Genomic DNA, 20,569 nt, shown 5'->3' with positions numbered 1-20,569 from the left:
GCATTCACACATCCATTTCTATTTATATAGACCGTTTTTCTCTCATCCATTTTGTCTGTTTTGGGTTTGAATTGCATCTGATTATCATCCACTTTTAAAAACCAGGTTGATTGCCTTATTTCATTTTTTTTTTTTTTTTTTATTCGTTTTTAAAATGTATGTTTGTATGGATCAGTGAAGCTCTTTGGGTTAGTGGGCCAAAAAGTGGATATCTTACGACTGTATATAATGGATGTGTGAATGCTACCTAAAGGCTAGAGCTTCAGCCAAAGCATTGATAAATCACATTCTCTGTTGCTTATCAGTGGACAGTAGGTCTATAAATTATACAATCTGCAGCATCCAATATTTAGCTTTCCAAAACTTTAATGTTGATGATTTATCCTTGGGTCTTATTTCTGGCACGGCTCATATACAAAAAATCAATCCTTAAAAGATACTTTATTAACCAATCATTAAAAAGTTTTCAAAACTTCAAAACACGGGCAAACAAAAATTAGGCTTATTGCTGATTTTCAAAATCCAGCCACAAACAATAAAGAGTCGTTCCAGTGTAAGGTAGAGGATCAAAAAACTATTGGTCCCTGTAGGGCCCTATGTATCTCTCCTACCTAACAGCGGAGGTTGGCACCCTCTTGATACGCAAATGGCGCCCCCGCTCCTCGGCAGCTCTCCCTAATCACCCTTTTGACTCCTATCTAAACAACATCAGCTTGGAGTGCAACAGATGGCAGGGTAAAAAAATAATACAACAGATAAAAAACCCCATGCCACAAACCACCAAGGCAGAAAATGTGAAGAGTAGTAAATGGAAAAAACTTTAATTTTTGGCAGATTTGTAAACATTCGTTGTAGGAGGAAAAGGGTCTAAATAACCCTATTTAGATGTCTCCCTGCCTAACAGCGGAGCTTTTACACCCTACGTTACTCTGGTGCCCCCAGTCCACGTAGGCTGACCCTTACACTTCTCACCCAAGAAAAGGGAGGAGGCGAAGGGAAACAGGGATAGTAACTAAGGCTTATCTCTGAAAAAATCCCCCCAAAAAGGAATAAATTTATCGACAAGCCGATATATACAGTATACGGAATAATAGTGCATTAACAAAGGTAGTTGCAAGTAAAGGGGGTAAGATATCAATCAGAACAAATACACCGCCATTTAAATGTTCTTGAACAGCATTAATATACATTTATTACGTCACAAAATGCTGCTATTACCTCTAGTCCCCCACAAACACATTTTTCATATTGTATTATACCCAAAACAATGAGCCATTAATCACTCAGGCTCAAAATTGCACTGTCCCAAAAAAACGGCAATTTAGCAAAAATATAAGAACTTGGCTCATGGCCACCGAAAAGATCACCTCAATATATGCAGTATACGGGGTAATAGTGCTTTAACAAAGGCAGTTTCAAAATAAAGGGGGTAAGGTATCAATCCAAACAGATATGCAACCATCTGAGTATTCTTAAGCAGCATTAATATACATTTCTCAAATCACCAACCGCTGCTATTACCTCTAATCCCCCATAACACATTTTCCATATTGCATCATGCCCAAAAACAATAAGCCTTTGATCACCCGGCTCAAATTGCACTATCCCCAAATGTTAAATCTATCAACATTGACAAATATGTAGGAACTTAGCTCATGGCCAATGAAAAATCGCCTCGACGCGTTTCCCTCCCATAAAAGGAGTTCATCAGGAGGCCCATGATGTATTATGAATGCTCCTTCCGAGCATCAGATGTCATGCCTGGTTGCAGGTATCAACGGGTATGTGGTGACCAATGGTCATTTATAACGACCTTACAACCTAGTCAAAACGATAGAGGAAAATGGGGTCATAGTACTTATGCCCCTTATATGTCTCCACTTCATATAGTGCAACTGCGCCATGATTTTAGGTCCAAAGAAGTACCTCTTTTCATTTACTTCCTACCCAGCGCCGCCATTATGTAGTGGAGCATTTACCATTGTAGCCGCATAAGTGCTGAGGCGTCTCCCATGTACCCGTGTGCATGCCCCAGCCAACGTCACAAATCCTAGACGCGTCTCGCGCACAAACCACAGGAGCACAATGCAGATTCGGAGTCCCTCTCTCTCAGCGCACACGTCCAGACCAAAGCAGCAGATCGCTGCATCAAGGATCTTTGGCACCAGACAGAAGTACACACTCATAAACGCATCGTGCATACCAGAGCAAGAGAGAGGTTTCCTACTCCCCCACTGCCAGAACAAACGCGCGCTCTTACTTTATAGTGTGCCTGTAAAAATCATGGCACATCAACACCCTGCGTAATAAAGACATTTCCATGTGTCTATAGCTGTGACAAATGTCACTTCCTCAAACCACAACTAGAAATACCAGGGATAACAAAACTGTTAATCCTTAATAGGGATTAACCCCGCAATTAGCCCCACAACTAAAGATGCCAGGGATAAGACTGTTAACCCTTAAAAGGAATTAACCCCGCAAAGGGTAGTCCCCATTTGTCTTATCAAAATCCCTTCCATCTCTGATAATATCCGCATTTAGTGTGGAGTCCCCCCCTATGTCATATAGGTAATGTATACATAGATCTCTTACGGGGTTACATCCAAATCACAACCCCAATTGTTAGGCAAAATAGATACCGAGATAATAACACCGGATAGTTCTCAAATGAAGCATCCATATGTCAGTTGTTCATTGAGGCCCTTAGGGGCCACGGATTCCATTCTAAATATCCACCAAGCCTCCTTTTGCAGAATTAATCTGTTCCAATCACCCTGTCTTCCATCTTGTTTGACAACCTCCAGAACACAAAATGAGAGAACGTTTCCATTCCCCCCCATGTTCCTTCCATATATGGCGGGCCACAGGGGTGTCCCTCTTATTTCTTACGTCCCCAAGGTGCTCGCTTATTCTTCTCCTAAACTCCCTTTTTGTTTTGCTGATATAATTTTTTGGGCAGGAGCAAGTTGCCATATAGACAACCCCTATGGTTTTACAATTCGCGAAGTCTCTAGCGAAAAATCTTCTTCCATTTCCCACACTTGTAAAGTTTTTCCCAGAAGCCACATATCCACAGAAGGAGCAGTTCCCACATCTTAAGGTACCACAAATCTTCCTATCCAACCACGTACCCTCCTGTTTTGCTCTTCTATAGTGGCTATGCACAAGTCTATCTCTGATAGAACGGCCCTTACGAAAGGTGTTTTGGGGTTTTCTGGAAATCTTGTCTGATAAATCAACATCCGCCTGTAGAATGCTCCAATGTTTGTTTAAAATCCTATATACCTGATCTACTTCATTATCATAGGTCCCTATCACTCTTACAACACCACTGTCCTCAATTCGGGCTTTGGGCTACAGCAGTGTATGTCTCTCGCTTTCTAAGGCATTTTTAAAGGCGGGTTCCAAGACATGATCAGGATATCCCCGTTCCCTAAACCGACTCCTAAGTGTCATGATACCAGTGCTGGGTGACCGGCACTGCTGGGGTTAATGTTCTGACCTCAGTGCAGACTCTCACCTGCACACCTGGGACCTATTATGGTGGCCTCTCATTGGTTCTGGGGAGGCTTCTTATAGCCTCAGGAAGCTCCCATCCCCCGTCAGTTATACTTTCGCCCTTGGCATTGTGTGGTGACCCCTGAGTGTGTTAGTGCTGTGTTCTGGTTGTTTGATTCTCTGTGTATGACTCGGTCTGTTTTCTGGATATTGCTTTAGTTCTGCTTGGTACCTTCTACGTCTGTTTGGTTTTGATCTCTGCTTGGCTCTGACTATCCGTTCTGTCTCATCCCTGGTACTTTACTGAGATCTTGTGTATGACCTTTGGCTTTGTCTGACCTCCCGTCTGTTTATCCCTCCTGTACTTCGCTTGCCTGCATTGTGCATGACCCCCCGCTTTGCCCGTTTTGCGTTTTCTACCTTCTTTGAAAGCAGGATGCTAAGCCCCGCCCCCTTGCAGTCACATGACCGTTCACATGACCGTAGGTCCTGTGCCTGCTTTCTAAACTTCTACATTCAGGTCCCGTGCATCTTTATTTTCTGGCTGTTCTTGTCCCCAGGAGTCCCTACGGTGCGGGTGAGTCCCTGCTTAGCGGAGGCTGTACGCCGGCGCGGTCAGGACCCTGACACGAAGTTCATAAGCTTGCACTCTGAAGGTCTCTGGGTCCGAACAGTTCCTTCTGGTTCTAAGATATTGGCCACGTGGAATACCCCGCTTGAGGGGGACAGGATGTCAACTGTCCCACCGCAAGAGGGAATTCGTGGCTGTAGGCTTACGGTATACACTCGTCAATAAGACCCCCTGAGGGTCTTTCATAATTTTTATGTCAAGAAAAGCCAACTCCTTCTCACTACTTTCCGAGGTGAATCTCAAGCCAATTGGATTTATATTTAGTTCCTGCACAAATGTTTCAAACTCCGCTTTTGATCCCGACCATATGGCGAACACGTCGTCTATATAGCGGTACCAAGCGACTACCTTGTTGATCTACCATTCATCAGCACCGGTAAAAACCATTGTTTCCTCCCACCAGCCCAGGAGGAGATTCGCATACGGAGGCGCACAGGAACAGCCCATTGCGGTCCCCCTGAGCAGGTGGAAGTACTTGCCATTGAAGGTAAAATAATTGAGTTAAGATGAAAACCATTAATTCATATACCAGCCTGTTATGATCCTGAAAGTATGTGGCCCTCATTCCCAAATAATGGTCCAAGGCTTTAAGACCCATCTCATGTGGGATGCTGCTGTAAAGGGCTTCAACATCAATAGAGCCCAAAATGGCTTCTTTTTCAACACTAATACCATCAATCTTGAGTAGTAAATCAGAAGTGTCCCGTATGTACGATGGTAAAGCCGTAACAAAAGGATGTAATACTTTGTCTAAATAAATACCAACATTCTGACTTAAAGAAGCTACCCCAGATACTATGGGTCTTCCACGCAGGGGTACCAACCCCTTATGGACTTTGGGGAGGGCATAAAAAGTTGGTATCACCGGGGAGGCTGGAGCCATAAATTTATATTCGTTAGCAGAAATAATCCTATCATTAAGGCCTCTGTCCAGAATAACAATCAGGGCCTCAGTGAATTCAAGGGTGGGTGTCAAAAACACCGCACTAACCTTGCTCACTGAGCCAGTGCGCGTGTCCTGAGTAAAGCGAAACAGTGCTCAAAGATACCTGTGGAGCGGGCAGCAACCAAGTAGATGCGTACTTCAGAGCCGCAGGACCTGAAGCACGTGACTGCTAGAGGCGTGGGAAACAGAGCCGGATCAGAACCATATAAACAAGCTATAGCAACACACAGGCACACGGGGGTCAGCACACTAGGCCAAAGGCAAAAGTATAACTGGCAGGGATTGAAGCTTCCCAGGGGTTTAAGAAGCTCTCCCAGAACCAGAAAGAGGCCACAATCATTAACCCCAAGTGTGCAGGTAAAAACCTGCACAGAGCTCCAGACATTAACCCCCGGTGTGCAGCTCAAAAACCTGCACTGGGATCATGACAGTGGGGTTTCTTTCAGACCTTCTATATGTACTCTTATCATCCAAAATTCTATTACACATATCCCTGTAATTCACGTGATCGAGGATGACAAGATCCCCCCCTTTATCCGATGGCTTGATAATTATCTCACCATACCTTTCCAAACCAGCCAAAGCCTCTAACTCACTACCACTTACGTTAGAGACAACGTTGGAATTGTTAGTATGGAGTTTCTTCAAGTCATCCTCAACCACTTTCAAAAAGATATCGATATTGTTATAATCACCATGAGGAGGCATCTTTTTGCTTTTTAATTTCACGTCTGTATGTGGACCCAAACCCCGATTCTTTTCATTCTCATCCAAAAGTTCCACAAGGGCATTAAACCCCTCCAATTCCTCTTCAGCAATGCCCAACCTTAAGCATTGTTCTCTATCATTCTGGGAGAAGAATTTCCTCCATTTTAATTTACGGCAGAAGAGGTTAATGTCCTTAGTCCATGAGAATGAGTCAAAACGGGTAGTCGGGACGAATGATAGTCCTTTACTCAAAACATTTATCTCCCCTGTCGAAAGGACGTGTCTACTCAGATTAATAATCTGGTTACCACCCAAGTGATTCAATTCCGCTTTCTCAGATCGTAACCCAAAGGGGCTCTCTGATCCAAAAAAGAGGTAGAGGCAGAGGATGGTCCAGAAGATGAGGGTACCAGGCCTATAGATCCCTGGGTCTGCTTCCCCATCATTGTGGGGCTGGAATGATTGTAACCCCGTCCTCTGCCCCCATATTGACCTCTTGTGTGCCCTCTTTGGTTTCGCCATATATCTCTATGAAATTGGCTACCACCTCTACCTCTCTGTCTCCAAGTGGCGTTTTCAAAGCTTCTCTCAGTGTCTGATATCTCCGCCTCTGTGGAGGAAAGTTCTGACCCCACGTCTTTATCCCTTACGTGTTGACCCTCAAAAAAGTAGGCCTTATTAGCCTTAAACTCATTCGAATCTCTAATGAACTGAGTATGTTTCCGACTCTTAATATTGTTCTGATATCTCTCAACTGAAATTTGTAAAGTACTTTCTTTCCTGTTAAAGTCTGGATCTGACTTAAATTTCAGTGTTTTTTCAATCAGCTCATTAAGTTTTTTTGAGACCAACTCAAGATTTCTTTTCTCCTCCTCCAAAATAATTTTCATAAACCTAATTGATGAAGCAATGGACTCCTCTCTCCACACTTTCAGGAGATTAGGGTTACTAATCCTGGGGGTTTGTGGCACAGGGTTTGTTATCTGTTGTATTATTATTTTTATACCCTCATCACAAAACAAATCACTGACCTCAGGGAGATCAGTCAAAGAAAACACTGCGGCAGCCGGCAAAGGCGCTCAATCAGTGAAATCCTAGGTCCCGTGTTTGAGACTCTTAAATGAGGCTCCACGGACTTTATTTGCATATTCGTATTTCCCAGGGAGCAATGCACCTAGGATTTCATTGATTGAGCGCCTTTGCCGGCTGCCGCAGTGTTTTCTTTGACTGATCTCCCTGAGGTCAGTGATTGTTTTGTGATGTTGGTCTACTAGGCATTGCTCCCACCTAGCCAGAATCCTACTCCACACTGATGAGGGGCAACACCCTGAAACAGCTGTCTGTGGATGGATACCTGGCCTTGGTATTTCCCTTGTCATATTTGTAAAGAGCTGGATATTGACTTAAAGGGCCACTTAATATGGTGGTAATGGTGATTTCCGAAAGGAGCCACTCCTTGGTTGGGTCCTTCCCTGGAGGAAGATCTGGCTAGTCCTGTGTTTGAGACTCTTAAATGAGGCTCCACGGACTTTATTTACATATTTTTTTACCCTGCCATCTGTTGCATTCCAAGCTGATGTTGTTTAGATAGGAGTCAACAGGGTGATTAGGGAGAGCCGCCGTGGAGCGGGGGCTCCATTTGCGTATCAAGATGGTGCCAACCTCCGCTGTTAGGTAGGAGAGAGACATAGGGCCCTATAGGTACAAATAGTTTTGTGATCCTCTACCTTACACTGGAACGACTCTTTATTGTTTGTGGCTGGATTTTGAAAATCAGCAATATGCCTATTTTTTGCTTGCCTGTGTTTTGAAGTTTTAAAAACTTTTTAATGATTGGTTAATAAAGTATCTTTTAAGGATTGATTTTTTTGTACATGAGCCGTTGAATAATTAATCCAGAATTATATTTAATAAGTATTTTTGTTACGCTTATTTCTGGCACCCCACCAATCAGTTTATTGAAGGCTTCACAGCGCTTACCAGGCACACCTCCTTATGTTTTGTTTTGTCTGTTCTAGGTACAGCAGCACTCTGTGGGTCCGTTCATTTCAGGTGAATGGGACTGAGCTGCTGTAGGAGACCCTGGCTATACATCAAACCCCTTTTAACCCTTCACTACCTTTGACATACATGTATGTCAAAGGTAGTGTCACTCGCACGCCAAGCTTGCATCTTTCCTCATGCTTGATGGATGAGGTAATAAGCCATCAAGTGCCTCTATCATCTGTGGATGGAGTGAAGTTCTGCTCACAGCTGGTAACCAGTTAAATGCTGTTGTCAATCACTGACACTGACAAATCACTGATCGTGATTTCTGCTACACATAGCAGTTCTGAAACTCTGCTATGTATAGCACATGTGATCGGACGATCACAGCTTCAAGTCTCCTGAGGGTATGTGCACAGGATAAGTAAACACTGCGTCTAGCTGTTACAGCATGGCATTTCAAGAAATCCCATGCCCACTATGCTTCCGGAGACGCCCACAGCTCACCCGCGGAGACTGATATGTGGCGCGTCTCCGCAAGATAAATGTCACCCATACAATGTATTAGATGCGGTGAATCCGCACAGTTCAATGAACACATGTGGATTCCCCTACATTCAATAGCCAGTAGCACTTTGGAAGCGTCGCACATGCACTGCATCCAAAGCGCTGACAATTCCTGAATTGTGCACATACCCTAAAAAGACTATTAAGAACATTTAAAAAAAAAATTTTTAAAAAATTTTAAAACACAAGTTTAATTCACCTCCTTTTGCCCCATTAAAAATAAAACAATAAAAAAACATATTTGGTATAGTTGCATTCATAAATGTCCGATCTTAACATATCAAATAAACTAATTTGATCGGTAAGCAGCATAATGAGAAAAAAATCAAAACACCAGAATTGCTTTTCTTTGGCCTCCGCAATACTGCAATAAATGCAATGAGGCGATCAAAATATCGTATCTACCTCCAAATGGTACTATTTAAAAATGTCAGCTCAAGCCCTCACACAGCCCCACACTTCAACGCATTTGGAATTTTTATTCTTGGTTCCCAGTGGTGTCCTTTTTAAAAGTACAACTCGTGTGGTAAAAAACAAGCCCTCATATGGCTATGTGGCCAGAAAAAGTTATGCCTGTTGGAAGAAGGGAAGGAAAAACCGAAAAAGAAAAAAAAATGTCAACTGAAAATAGCCAGGTAGTGAAGTGGTTAATTTATAAAATTATAGGGTTTCACAATGTAAATGTTATATAAAAAAAGTAACATTGTTTAACTAAAGAATTCATGTATTGAGGCTAGACATATAGCTTGAGATAAAGAATGTATAAAGTGCTGGGGTCCAGTAGGGTTTGATGGGTACGTAATATCCTCTTATTCAAAGTACCGTAACCAGGCTGAGGTTCAGCTACAGCACTCTAGTAACAAGCTTGTATAAGAAAAAAATAATCTCTAGTTATGTAGCTCATTTTATGTAGTAAGATTACTAGATGATGGGTTTATACCTAAATAACATTCTAGAAACATAGTTTTTCAGAAAACTATGCACTGAAATTTTATGAAACCACAATGTAAACGTAATAATGTTCATTTTACAATATCAGAATTCTGTATAAGGTAAAAGTGTACAGCATTTCCCATGCCATAAATGGTGAAAGGATACAATTCCCATTATTTCTGAATATTTGATCTTATGAAACACAAGTCGATATTCCGGTTGTGGATATTAAAAATGTTTTTGTGGTTCTTTCAATGCATTAAATGTTACCATATTAGGACATTTAAAGTGATTATTGATGTTGACAAGAGTTTTGACAACATTGGAATTAAATGAAGTGTGAAGTACTTAACAAATTAATTTCATCTATTATACATGGAAAATCAAGGTTTTTTAAAAAAATATATATATATATATATTTATATTATATAAATGTTACTAATCAGTTTTTTTTTAATGATTTGTACAGTAATTTTAGATTAATAAAATCACAAATAGCTGTAATATGTGGACATACTTCCAATTCTTTCCTTTAAAAGATCCCCTGATGAGAAGGTAATCACAAAGTGTCCTGCTGCTAGAACTCATAGGAATTTGTGGGGAAACTGGCAGCAAATGCTCAGATCAGGTTTTCCATTTATAGTCAATGGTCATGTACGTGGCCTCCTGATGATAGCACAGCGTTGCTGACAGAGGATGAACTGGCACAGAACTTACCTAGCACTGTTGGCACTTAATTCAAGCAATCTGCAGGGATCCCTGCAGTTGGACTCCAGCAATAGAACATGAGAAGCATATGCTAGTGATTTACCACCCTTGTTTATTGTAATACCAGATCTTTGAGAGTGCTTTCGCACACAGGGCTCAATTAATCATTTGTGATTTACTGAAATCACTTTTAATTTTTTTGCCTTATTGTATTTACATAGTTACATAGGTTGAAAAAGACCTGAGTCCATAAAGTTCAACCTTTCTCCACCAATTGTACATTTTGTCACTAAATTAACCATAACCCCCAATGTTATGTGTACTGAGGAAATCGTTCAGCCCTTTTTTAAAAGCTGTAATAGTGTCTGCAATTGCTACCTCTTGTGGTCAGGCATTCCACAGTCTGACTACTCTAACTGTAACGAACCCTTTCCTACTTAGCTGCTGGAATCACATTTCTACCACCCTTAATGAGCATCCTTGGTATGATTATGGAAGGAATGTCATGTGCCAGTCCTTTGTAGTGACTACACATATATTTATACATGTAAGTGAGATCTCCTCTGAGGCGTCTTTTTTTCTAAGCTAAACAAGCCCAACTTTTCCAACCTCTCCTTATGAGATGCCTTCCGTCCCTTGTAATAATCTAGTTGCCTGTCTTTGAACTGACTATAACTTCTGAATATCCATTTTAAAATGTGGAGCCCAAATTTTTCACTGTGATTTTGCTGTGAAGTCACTGAGCTTGAACTGTGGTGACCTCATCACTGACACTTTCCCATGTCCCTGAGTTCACCACGGGTCAGCCCGGCTGTTAACCTCAATGATGTCACCGCTGGTCAGTGATGCTTGCAGAATCTCATTTACCAGTGGTTTTCAGCCAGGTGGTTGCATCTTGGCACCATCCAGGTTGAAAATTAATTATCCCCCAGACATGGATTACGACATGGGACAGAAGGACCAACAGGTATGGTATATTGTTGTTTCTTTATTTTATTCTTATTACAGGAGAACGAGGGCTTTGGTGGAAATAGGCGTTAGGTGATTATAACTGTGTTTGTTATTTTTAAATAAAAAAAGGAAAACTGTGTTTTGTTTTATTTCTAATAAAAACTTTTATTCTGGCTGTTTCTTTATTTAACGTATAACATTAAGATTGGTAATGGATAGGTGTCTTAAAGACACCTCTACATTACTAAGCCATGGTCTTGATGTCACCTGGCAATACATAGATGCCATCAACCCCACAAATATGAACTCCACTTGCCACCGCTACAGGGCAAGTGGGAAGAGCCAGGCAAAGCACCAGAATTGGAGCATCAAATAGATGTGCCTTTTCTGGGCAGCTGCGGGCTGCTATTTTTAGGCTGGGAGGGCCTATATCAATGGCTCCTTACCAGCCTGAGATTACCAGGCCCCCAGATGTGAGCTTTAGCAAGGCTGGTTGTCAAAAATGGGGGGACCCCACGCCTTTTTTTAACAATTTATTTAAACAATTAAACAGCATGTGGACCCCTCTTATTCTTGATAACCAGCCTTGCTGAAGCTGACAGCTGAGGGTTGCAGCCCCCAGCTGAGTTTTGCCAGGCTGGTTATACAAAGTAGAGGGGAACCCACGCCGGGTTTTTCACTCATTTATGTAGTTATAGCGCAGGCGGTGGGTGAGGAATGCCCCCATCATCTGCTCCTGCTGTCACTGTTTTTAGCGGCAGCAGTTGTAGGTTGATGGTAGTAATAGTCTCAAAAGCCACCACCTGCTGTCATTGTTCTGACTTTAATATAACTCTCATCAATCTCACCTGCACGCGCTGATCGCCGGTAGAGCAGGGGACAATGATGAGAGCGTCATCAGCACCTGCTGCTAGGGAACAGCGCTTACTGTAGCGCTTCTTCCCCTGTGCTAATGCATGTCACACGTATAACATCAATGTGTGTTCTCCGTGTGCATATGTGCGGGACGTTTTGCGACCCGTGCTGACTGTAAAAAACAGACATGTCAGCGTGTTTTGCCCATGGACACTTTTTCCGTAGAAACACACTGACGTGCACTGACCCATTCATTACTGACTCATTCATTTGAATGGGTCTATGTGTGTCAGGGTCTCCAGTACGTGTGAAAACTGTCACCACACATACACGAATGTGTGAAAGAGGCCTTAAAGGGTTTTCTCATGAAGGGCAAATAGTGCCTGTTTTAGTTTTGATCCTAAGTCATGTAACAAGTCTCTTTAAGGGTTGATACATGCTATCACTTTTAGGATTCCTGCTTCCAATAGGTATCACTAGAGTTCTAGCCCTCTTCCTCTCTGAAAGGACTATTTGAATATTTAATTTCTCAGTGGAGAATTGAATGGCCTATAAGTTTCCTTATGCCATCTTGGTACTCTCCACAAGGAGGTACTTTAACCATTAGACCCGCATATTCAGGAGGTTACTGCTTCCCTAAATCCTGGCTCCCTGCTTGCCAGGGAACAATGTAATTTCCACCTGAAAATTGACAGTTTGGACCAGTGATGTGGTTGTGTTCCTGCCCAAACTATGCACTCTCCAATGCTACAAGTAGAGACCGTTTTGCCTCTGCAGCATTGGAGGTGCCACTAAAGCTACCAGATAAAGTGCTCTAGTGATTCTGGCCAACTTTAGAGCTTTTAAAAAAAGCTTGTAAGCAGTTTGCTTGCAAGTCCATAACTGCGGCCAGAAACCTAGAAAACGAACATTAAACAGTAAAATTAAAATGCCCCCCCTTTCTAAAGGAATGACAGGATTGTTAATAGCAAGCAGATTGTAAAGTTCTTGTTTTTGCAAAAAAAAAAAAAAATTGTGTGATTTCGAGACTACTCCTTTGACACAAAAAAAAGTTAGCTCATTCGTGCTTTCATCATGTTTGTGAAGTAAATAATTTTTTGCCAAATGGATAATGCTTTGTATTTTACAACCCAAGGCTGTTTTGGAAGCCTACTTATTTTTTGTTCTATGTGCAATTCTTCGTATTTTTACTTTTTGTGGGGGGTTTTTCACATTTTATGTTTTTTTTTTTTTTTTGTTTTTTTTATTTACAGCTTGTCTGAAAATCAGTCATTATTAAGAATGCCACCTTGGCTTAACATCTGGCTTCTCTGTGCCATAATAATGTCCATGGCGCTACACTTCCTTATACTGTACGTGAAGCCGATGCCGGTAAGTACAGAAATATATTAGAAATGTTCAATTTATGGTAAAATTCTTGTACATCACTGTAGATTTTTGTAAAGTTAAGCCATTAGAAGCTACTTCTGGAACATTGCCTGCTGTTTGCTTGCAGTGCATCATTTTTCCTTTTCTATTTAATAAGTTGTTTCTGTTTTATATTTGAAGCTAATTTTTCAAGTAACTCCTCTGAACTGCACTCAGTGGGTGGTAGTTATGAAGATCTCATTGCCGGTGATTCTGCTAGATGAAGGACTCAAATATATCTCACGGCATCACTTGGATGGTAAGTGTATTCTTCATATTGGTCTTAAAGCGTATATCCTGGTATAAATTACCGTAAATACTCGTGTATAAGCCGACCCCCCCCTAATTTTGCCACAAAAACCTGGGAAAACTTATTGACTCGCATATAAGCCTAGGGTGGAAAATGCAGCAGCTACTAGTAAATTTCAAAAATAAAAATAGATACCAATAAAAGTAAAATTAATTGAGACATCAGTAGGTTAAATGTTTTTGAATATCCATATTGAATCAGGTGCCCCATATAATGCTCCATACAGTTCATGATGGGCCCCATAAGATGCTCCATACTAAATACACCATAGATTATGCCCCATAAGATGCTCCATAGATTATGCCCCAATAAAATGCTCCATAGATTATGCCCTCATATGCTGCTCCATAGAATATGCCCTCATATGCTGCTCCATAGAATATGCCCTCATATGCTGCTCCATAGAATATGCCCCCATATGATGCCCCATAGAATATGCCCCCATATGCTGCCCCATAGAATATGCCCCCATATGCTGCCCCATAGAATATGCCCCCCATATGCTGCCCCATAGACTATGCCCCCCATATGCTGCCCCATAGACTATGCCACCCATATGCTGCCCCATAGACTATGCCTCCATATGCTGCCCCCATATGCTGCTCCATAGACTATGCCCCCATATGCTGCTCTATACACTATGCCCCCATATGCTGCTCTATATACTATGCCCCCATATGCTGCTACATAGAATATGCCCCCATATGCTGCTCCATAGAATATGCCCCCATATGCTGCTCCATAGAATATGCCCCCATATGCTGCTCCATAGAATATGCCCCCCCAAAAAATGCCATACTCACCTCTCCTGCTCAGGATCCGGCACCTTAGATATTCACCTGTCTGGGGTCCATCGCTGCTCACCGCTGTGTGCTGCTTCCTGTGTCAGTGACTGTTCAGCCAGCAAAGGGCGCAGCGTGCACTAACCACGTCATCGCGCCCTCTGCTGCCTAAACGTCACTGACACAGGATGCAGCAGACAGCGGTGAGCAGCGATGGACCCCGGATAGGTGAATATCGCTGTACTTACCCCCTCCTGGCATCGTCTCTGCAGCCCCCCCCGCCTCTACACGGTCTCCCTTCCTGCCTTCAGCGGTCACGTAATACCGCTCATTATACTCATGAATATGCGCATATTCATGAGTTTAATGAGCAGTACCACGTGACCGCTGAAGGCAGGAAGGGAGACCATGAAGAAACTGAGGGGCTGCAGAGACCGCGCCGGGGGGGTAAGTATGATCTCTGACACCCCCGCTTCCCCTCCCCCGCCGACCCCCAGGTATATGACTCGTGTATAAGCCGGGAGGGGGACTTTCAGCCCAAAAAAATGGGCTGAAAATCTCGGCTTATACACAAGTATATACGGTATATCTTTTTATTCACAGGTAATAATTCTTCTTAACGATGCCTTGAAAGTATACTCCTCATTAGCGTCAAGTAGTTCGCACATCATAAGAAAGATAATCGACATGTATATGAAGCTGGTCTGCTTTGCATACTGCAAGAGCCTTAATGAATCAAAAAATAAAAATATTTGTTAGGACTTGAAGTCAGGCAACTGTAGAATCTTTCAGGACCTCTAAATCAAAACATTTTGTGAAACTGACCTATGCTTAAGATGGAGGTGTATTTAGGTTTTCTGGTTCCCGGGGCAAGAATTCAGTTTGACGCACCCCCACCCAAGCACATATGCAATTTGAAACTTAGTCATGTACCAATGAGCTGCTCTCCCTAATTCTCCCAATGTTCACTGAAAAACTGAGAGAAGCAGGAAGAGAAGCTCGTTGTCGCAGGATCTCAAGTATGAAAATCGCATATGAGTGAAGTGTCCATGTGATGACTACTGGAAGCCGCAGAGCTAAATCCTGACATTGCAGCTTCTGAATTCTCACAATGAATGCACTGCACATTTTAAGGATTCTCCCTTGCCGGTGGCAAGAATGGGAGGTCATGTCAGCACAATCATGCGATTTTGTCTGGCCTCACTCAGTTCATTGAGTGAGACTACACGTCTAGTCAGCACGTGACCACATATATGTAAATCGCCAGCACGAGAGAATCCTAACAGCGTTGTAGCAATATGTTATATGTTGATGTGGCCTCTAGGGGTCTCACTACTTTGATGTGTGTACTACAGAGTGTAAGAACTTGTTGGTTGGTTGTTGTTAGCAGACATCTTGTAATGGAGGAATGTATCACAAGTCTCATGTAATAAACAAGCCTGGAGATATCCAAGGAGTGTGATCCTTGACCGGAAATATTTAGCAGAACATGGTGGCAGCTGGGCTGACCGAAAATACATAACAGAACAAGCGTGCAGTGAGCACTGTGAGAATTCAGAAGTCTGCAGACTCATCACAAACCTGAACAACCCTTTTAATGTTCCTAATATTAAAAAAAAAAACATGATAATTAGTCAATATCACAAATAATACTTACATCCAGGTACCTTTTATAGATGACGTAGTCTCTGAGCTGTTCTCCTTCTTCTCTTCATCTTGAGACTCCATGATGAGTTTTCTCATCCACAGACTCGTCTCTGCAGACTTCCATCTTCTCCGGTCTTCTGTAGCAATGATGCCCTTAAAGATAGCAGTGTCATTATAATACTCCTAAAAAAAATATCTGCCATACACTGAGCCCCTGAATAAATAATTGCCCCTCACTATATTGTCTGCAGAAAATATGACCCCCACACTGTCCCTCTTATGGTGCATACTCTTCACGCGGACATCTCCTTTCCATACTGGGACCCCTCTTCACACTGTCCTTTCATACGGTGTCCTCCCTATAAGGCCTAGTCTCTATACTGTATTCGCTCATCATATTCTCCTTCCTTGGTATACTGTCCCCTCCTGGATGTAACCTTACACTGTCCCCCCATACTACGCCCCCACTACTCAATATATATTCTGTGCCCCCTCACTTTTTCCTCCCTCCTTACGGTCTTCTTGCACTATTTCCATCCCTCCTCATGCTGTCTCCTCTCACATCCCCCCTGTTCACCATACTGTCTCTTCATATATTTTCCCCATCACTCCCTATACTGCCTGCTCACATTCCCCCCCCCCCCGACTCCCCATACTGTGTCTGCACACATCTCATCACCCTCACTCCCCATACTGTGTCCACATACGTTTTTCCCATCGCTACTCATACTGTCTGCATACATTCCCCCTTCGCTCCCCATACTGTCTGCATCCATCCCCCACTCACCATACGGTGTCTGCACCCATACTGTTTTTGCATACATGCCCCCTATTTCCCCATACTGTTTCCTCATCCATGCCCCAATTCCCCTGTATTGTTTCCTCATACATGCCCTGCATCTGCCTTAAATCCCCCCACATTAAGTCCTCCATCCCCACTCCAAATCTCCCCACAAACATTAAATCTTCACAGCTGGCACAGAGAACGGCCGACTCCAGGGGCGTCAGAATGCAGCCGCCGGGGTTGATACTGCGGACCGCCGCATATGGGCGGCCCGACTGCGCCTCCCTGCCAGCTGCACCCGGAACACATACCCAGGCCACCCCTCCTCCCCCACTCACCTAAATACACCTCTGGCATCATTGTACTGTTGGAAGGTCCACTGATGCCCAAACTTCAGCTTTCTTACAGAGTCCTTAATGGTTTCTTCTAGGACTTCCTGATACTTGACTTCAATCCATTTGCTTTTGGGTCAGTAAGAGTTTATATTTTGCACTTTGGGCACTGAACCATTCAGCATATAATGTTTCTTAGGTCGTAGTCATATTAGCGTAGAACATCAGATTCAATATGCTAATGACACTTGGCTACAGTTCTGCTGGGAGCGGGAGCAGAGTCTCATGCTACTGTGCGCCGATCCTCTCGCATCGGAGAATCGGAGCACAGGTGCAGAGAAGAGGGAGAAATTAATTTCTCAGTCTTCTACATTGCTGGCGTCCGAGGGAATCACACTGCACTCGCGTGACATCTGAGTGTAATGCAATGTTTCACACGAACCCATGGACTTATATAGGTGCGGATGCAATCGCAACATGCTGTGATTTGTTTTTGAGTGCCAAATCGACATGAGAAAATAATAGCAAATGTAAGCTGCCCCATAGGTTAACATTCGACTGAATGCTGTCCGATTATTTTTTTTTTTTATTTTTTTTTTTATTGGATCGCACTCGTCCGATTACATCTCAAGTGGTAGCGAGCCCTCACTGTACAAATTGAAACGTCAGTGCCTGCTGCTACTAAATCTTGCTGCAGGTCTTTTACAGTCACTCTGGTTATTTTTACCAACTGCTGAGGATTTTGGTAGCAACTAGCAATTCTACTTCCTCAGGTATTTTCACCTGCATATGCAATGCTGCTATTCTGCATACATGGCTAGATAAATGTGTGCTGGTTGGCAGAATCGCTCCTTAAGGGAACCTGTCAGCAGGGTTGTGCATAGTAACCTACACGCAGTGTCAGGTCGGCGCCGCTATGATGAAATCTGTCTTGTGCTTCTTTTTTAATCCTTATTTTTAGTTAATGATATGCTCGTGTCATATGGGGTTGGTGAATGTGCAAAATCCCAAGATAATAGCCACTAACTGACAAGTGATAGTGCGCAGACGCCACCATTGTGATGAAGTGACATGTTTTATTCAAATACATACATTAGTATATTGATTATGTAAACTAGGGGACAGGTCAGTGAGGGATCAGTGACCTGTCAGCATTCTGCATTATGAATGTATAATCGGGGCACACATACATGAACCCTGCCTTAGGACACAAGCATATCATTAATTAAAAACTAAAAATAAGGATTAAAAAAGTACAAGACAGATTTTATCAACAAAGGTATCATTTTATTCAGTATAAACGCGCCAAACTGATAGTGTATGTAGGTTACTATGCACAACCCTGCTGACAGGTTCCCTTTACTGCTACTTTTTGGAGTGGATTTTCATTAACGTACTTCCAACAGGTGGTGCTATAGAGCTCTAGTTCTCTTCCTCTCTGAAGAAGCAATTTGCATATTTAATTTCACAGAGACTTATTGCATGGCGAATAAGCCTCCTTACTGTGGCATGCCAGGGCCGGTATGTCACTCTACAAGGAGAAACCTTACCCCTTAGACTTCAGTCCAGAGCCTCTCACCTAGCCAAATCAGATCTCATACTTTGCACTGACGAATGGCAATACCCTGAAACCCCATGTATGCAAACTGAGATTCTGTTTTGGCTTTTATACGAAGTCATACTGCAAGACTCATTAAAGGGTCGATACTGACTTGTAGGATTGCTGCTTCCAATAGGTGGCACTATAGAGTTCTAGTTCTCTTCCTCCCTGAAGAGACAATTTGATCATTAGCATGTTAAGCAGCAATGAAAGGGAGCAGTTATTCTCACTTTTTACCTATAGGTGTGAGTAAAGCCGTATTAACTTTGAAAACAGGACTGTCCCATTGCATTATTCATAAATACACATAATGGATACTTTATTTCTAATCAATAATGACTGCAGCGTAAAAATACACTTGTTTAGTTTGTTTAGTCCCCAGAAATATGGAAAATAATCAGATTTGTTCTAAACAAGGGCAGAACATGCATTTTTTTTGTAATGGGAGGAATCTTGGTATGCTGTTAGGGTCATGGAGCTGACATTTGGGCAATACTCAGCCTAAGGGATTGCATGTGATGAAAAAGGCTGAATTAATCAATACAAAACTCTCACCCAAGGTATACAGAGACTTTATTTGTCAACTTGTATGTGTCACACATCAAAGGTACTGGGGGGGTCCAGATATCCACTCATCAGTGACCTAGGGACATGAGGTGTCATTTATAGGGCCCACAAATCCCCTATGCATAGTATGATGTGCCCTCAGATCCCCCTATGCGTATGATGTGCCCTCAGATCCCCCTATGCATAATATGATGTGCCCTCAGATCCCCCTATTCATAATATGATGTGCCCTCAGCTCCCCCTATGCATAATATGATGTGCCCTCAGCTCCCCCTATGCATAATATGATGTGCCCTCAGCTCCCCCTATGCATAATGATGTGCCCTCAGCTCCCCCTATGCATAGTATGATGTGCCCACAGCTCCCCTATGCACACTAGTACCCCCAATGTACAGCTCACGTATGTACAGTATGATGGGCCAACCGCTCCCCTACGCACAGTTTGATGGGCTCATAGCTCCCCTATGCATACTAGTACCCCCATATACAGCTCCCCTATACACAATATAATGAGTCAACATCTCGCTCATGCACAGTAGGATGGGCCCACAGCTCCCCTAGGCATTGTATGATTGGCCCACAGCTCCCCTATGCCCAGTATGATGAGCCCACAGCTCCCCTATGCCCAATATGATGGGCTCTCAGCTCCCCCTATGCCCAGTATGATGGTCCCACTGCTCCTCTATACCCAGTATGATCGGCCCACTGCTCCTCTATACCAAGTATGATGGGCCCACAGCTCCCCTATGCCCAGTGTAATGGACCCACAGCTCCCCTATGATGAGCCCACAGCTGTCCTATGCATTGTGATGGGCCCACAGCTCCCCTTTACACAATATGATGCTCCCACACACACAGCACCCTATACTTGGTGGTGTTCCCCTCACACAGTAGGATGGGCCCACAGCACCCCCTCACACAGTAGGATGGGCCCACAGCTCCCCCTCACACACAGCAGGATGGGCCTATAGCTCCCCCACACACACACACAGCAGTATGGGCCCATAGCTCCCCCACACACACACACACAGCAGTATGGGCCCATAGCTCCCCCACACACACACAGCAGGATGGGCCCATAGCTCCCCCACACACACACAGCAGGATGGGCCCATAGCTCCCCCACACACACAGCAGGATGGGCCCATAGCTCCCCCACACACACAGCAGGATGGGCCCATAACTCCCCCACACACACAGCAGGATGGGCCCACAGCTCACACACACGGCAGGATAGACCCACAGCTCACCCACACACAAAGCAGGATGGGCCCACAGCTCACCCACACACAAAGCAGGATGGGCCCACAGCTCACCCTCGCACACAGCAGAATGGGCCTACAGCTCCCCCACA

The 20,569-nt window shown here is 43.4% G+C and overlaps 1 protein-coding gene across 2 annotated transcripts in view; it reads left to right on the top strand.

The window, feature by feature from the left end:
• LOC141101464 (sarcoplasmic/endoplasmic reticulum calcium ATPase 3) overlaps positions 1–20,569 on the top strand; it is a 375,756-nt gene that overhangs the window by 290,689 nt on the left and 64,498 nt on the right. For both annotated transcript variants that reach the window (XM_073590589.1, XM_073590590.1), the window contains exons 19-20: positions 13,040–13,157; positions 13,335–13,452. In XM_073590589.1, the coding sequence (XP_073446690.1) occupies positions 13,040–13,157; positions 13,335–13,452 (236 nt within the window). The remainder of the gene's footprint in view (positions 1–13,039; positions 13,158–13,334; positions 13,453–20,569) is intronic.

This window comes from Dendrobates tinctorius, unplaced genomic scaffold, assembly GCF_039654945.1.
Source record: "Dendrobates tinctorius isolate UK_male_01 unplaced genomic scaffold, ASM3965494v1 ptg000117l, whole genome shotgun sequence".
Taxonomy (NCBI): Eukaryota; Metazoa; Chordata; class Amphibia; order Anura; family Dendrobatidae; genus Dendrobates; species Dendrobates tinctorius.
This window is presented reverse-complemented; position numbering and strand designations above follow the sequence as displayed.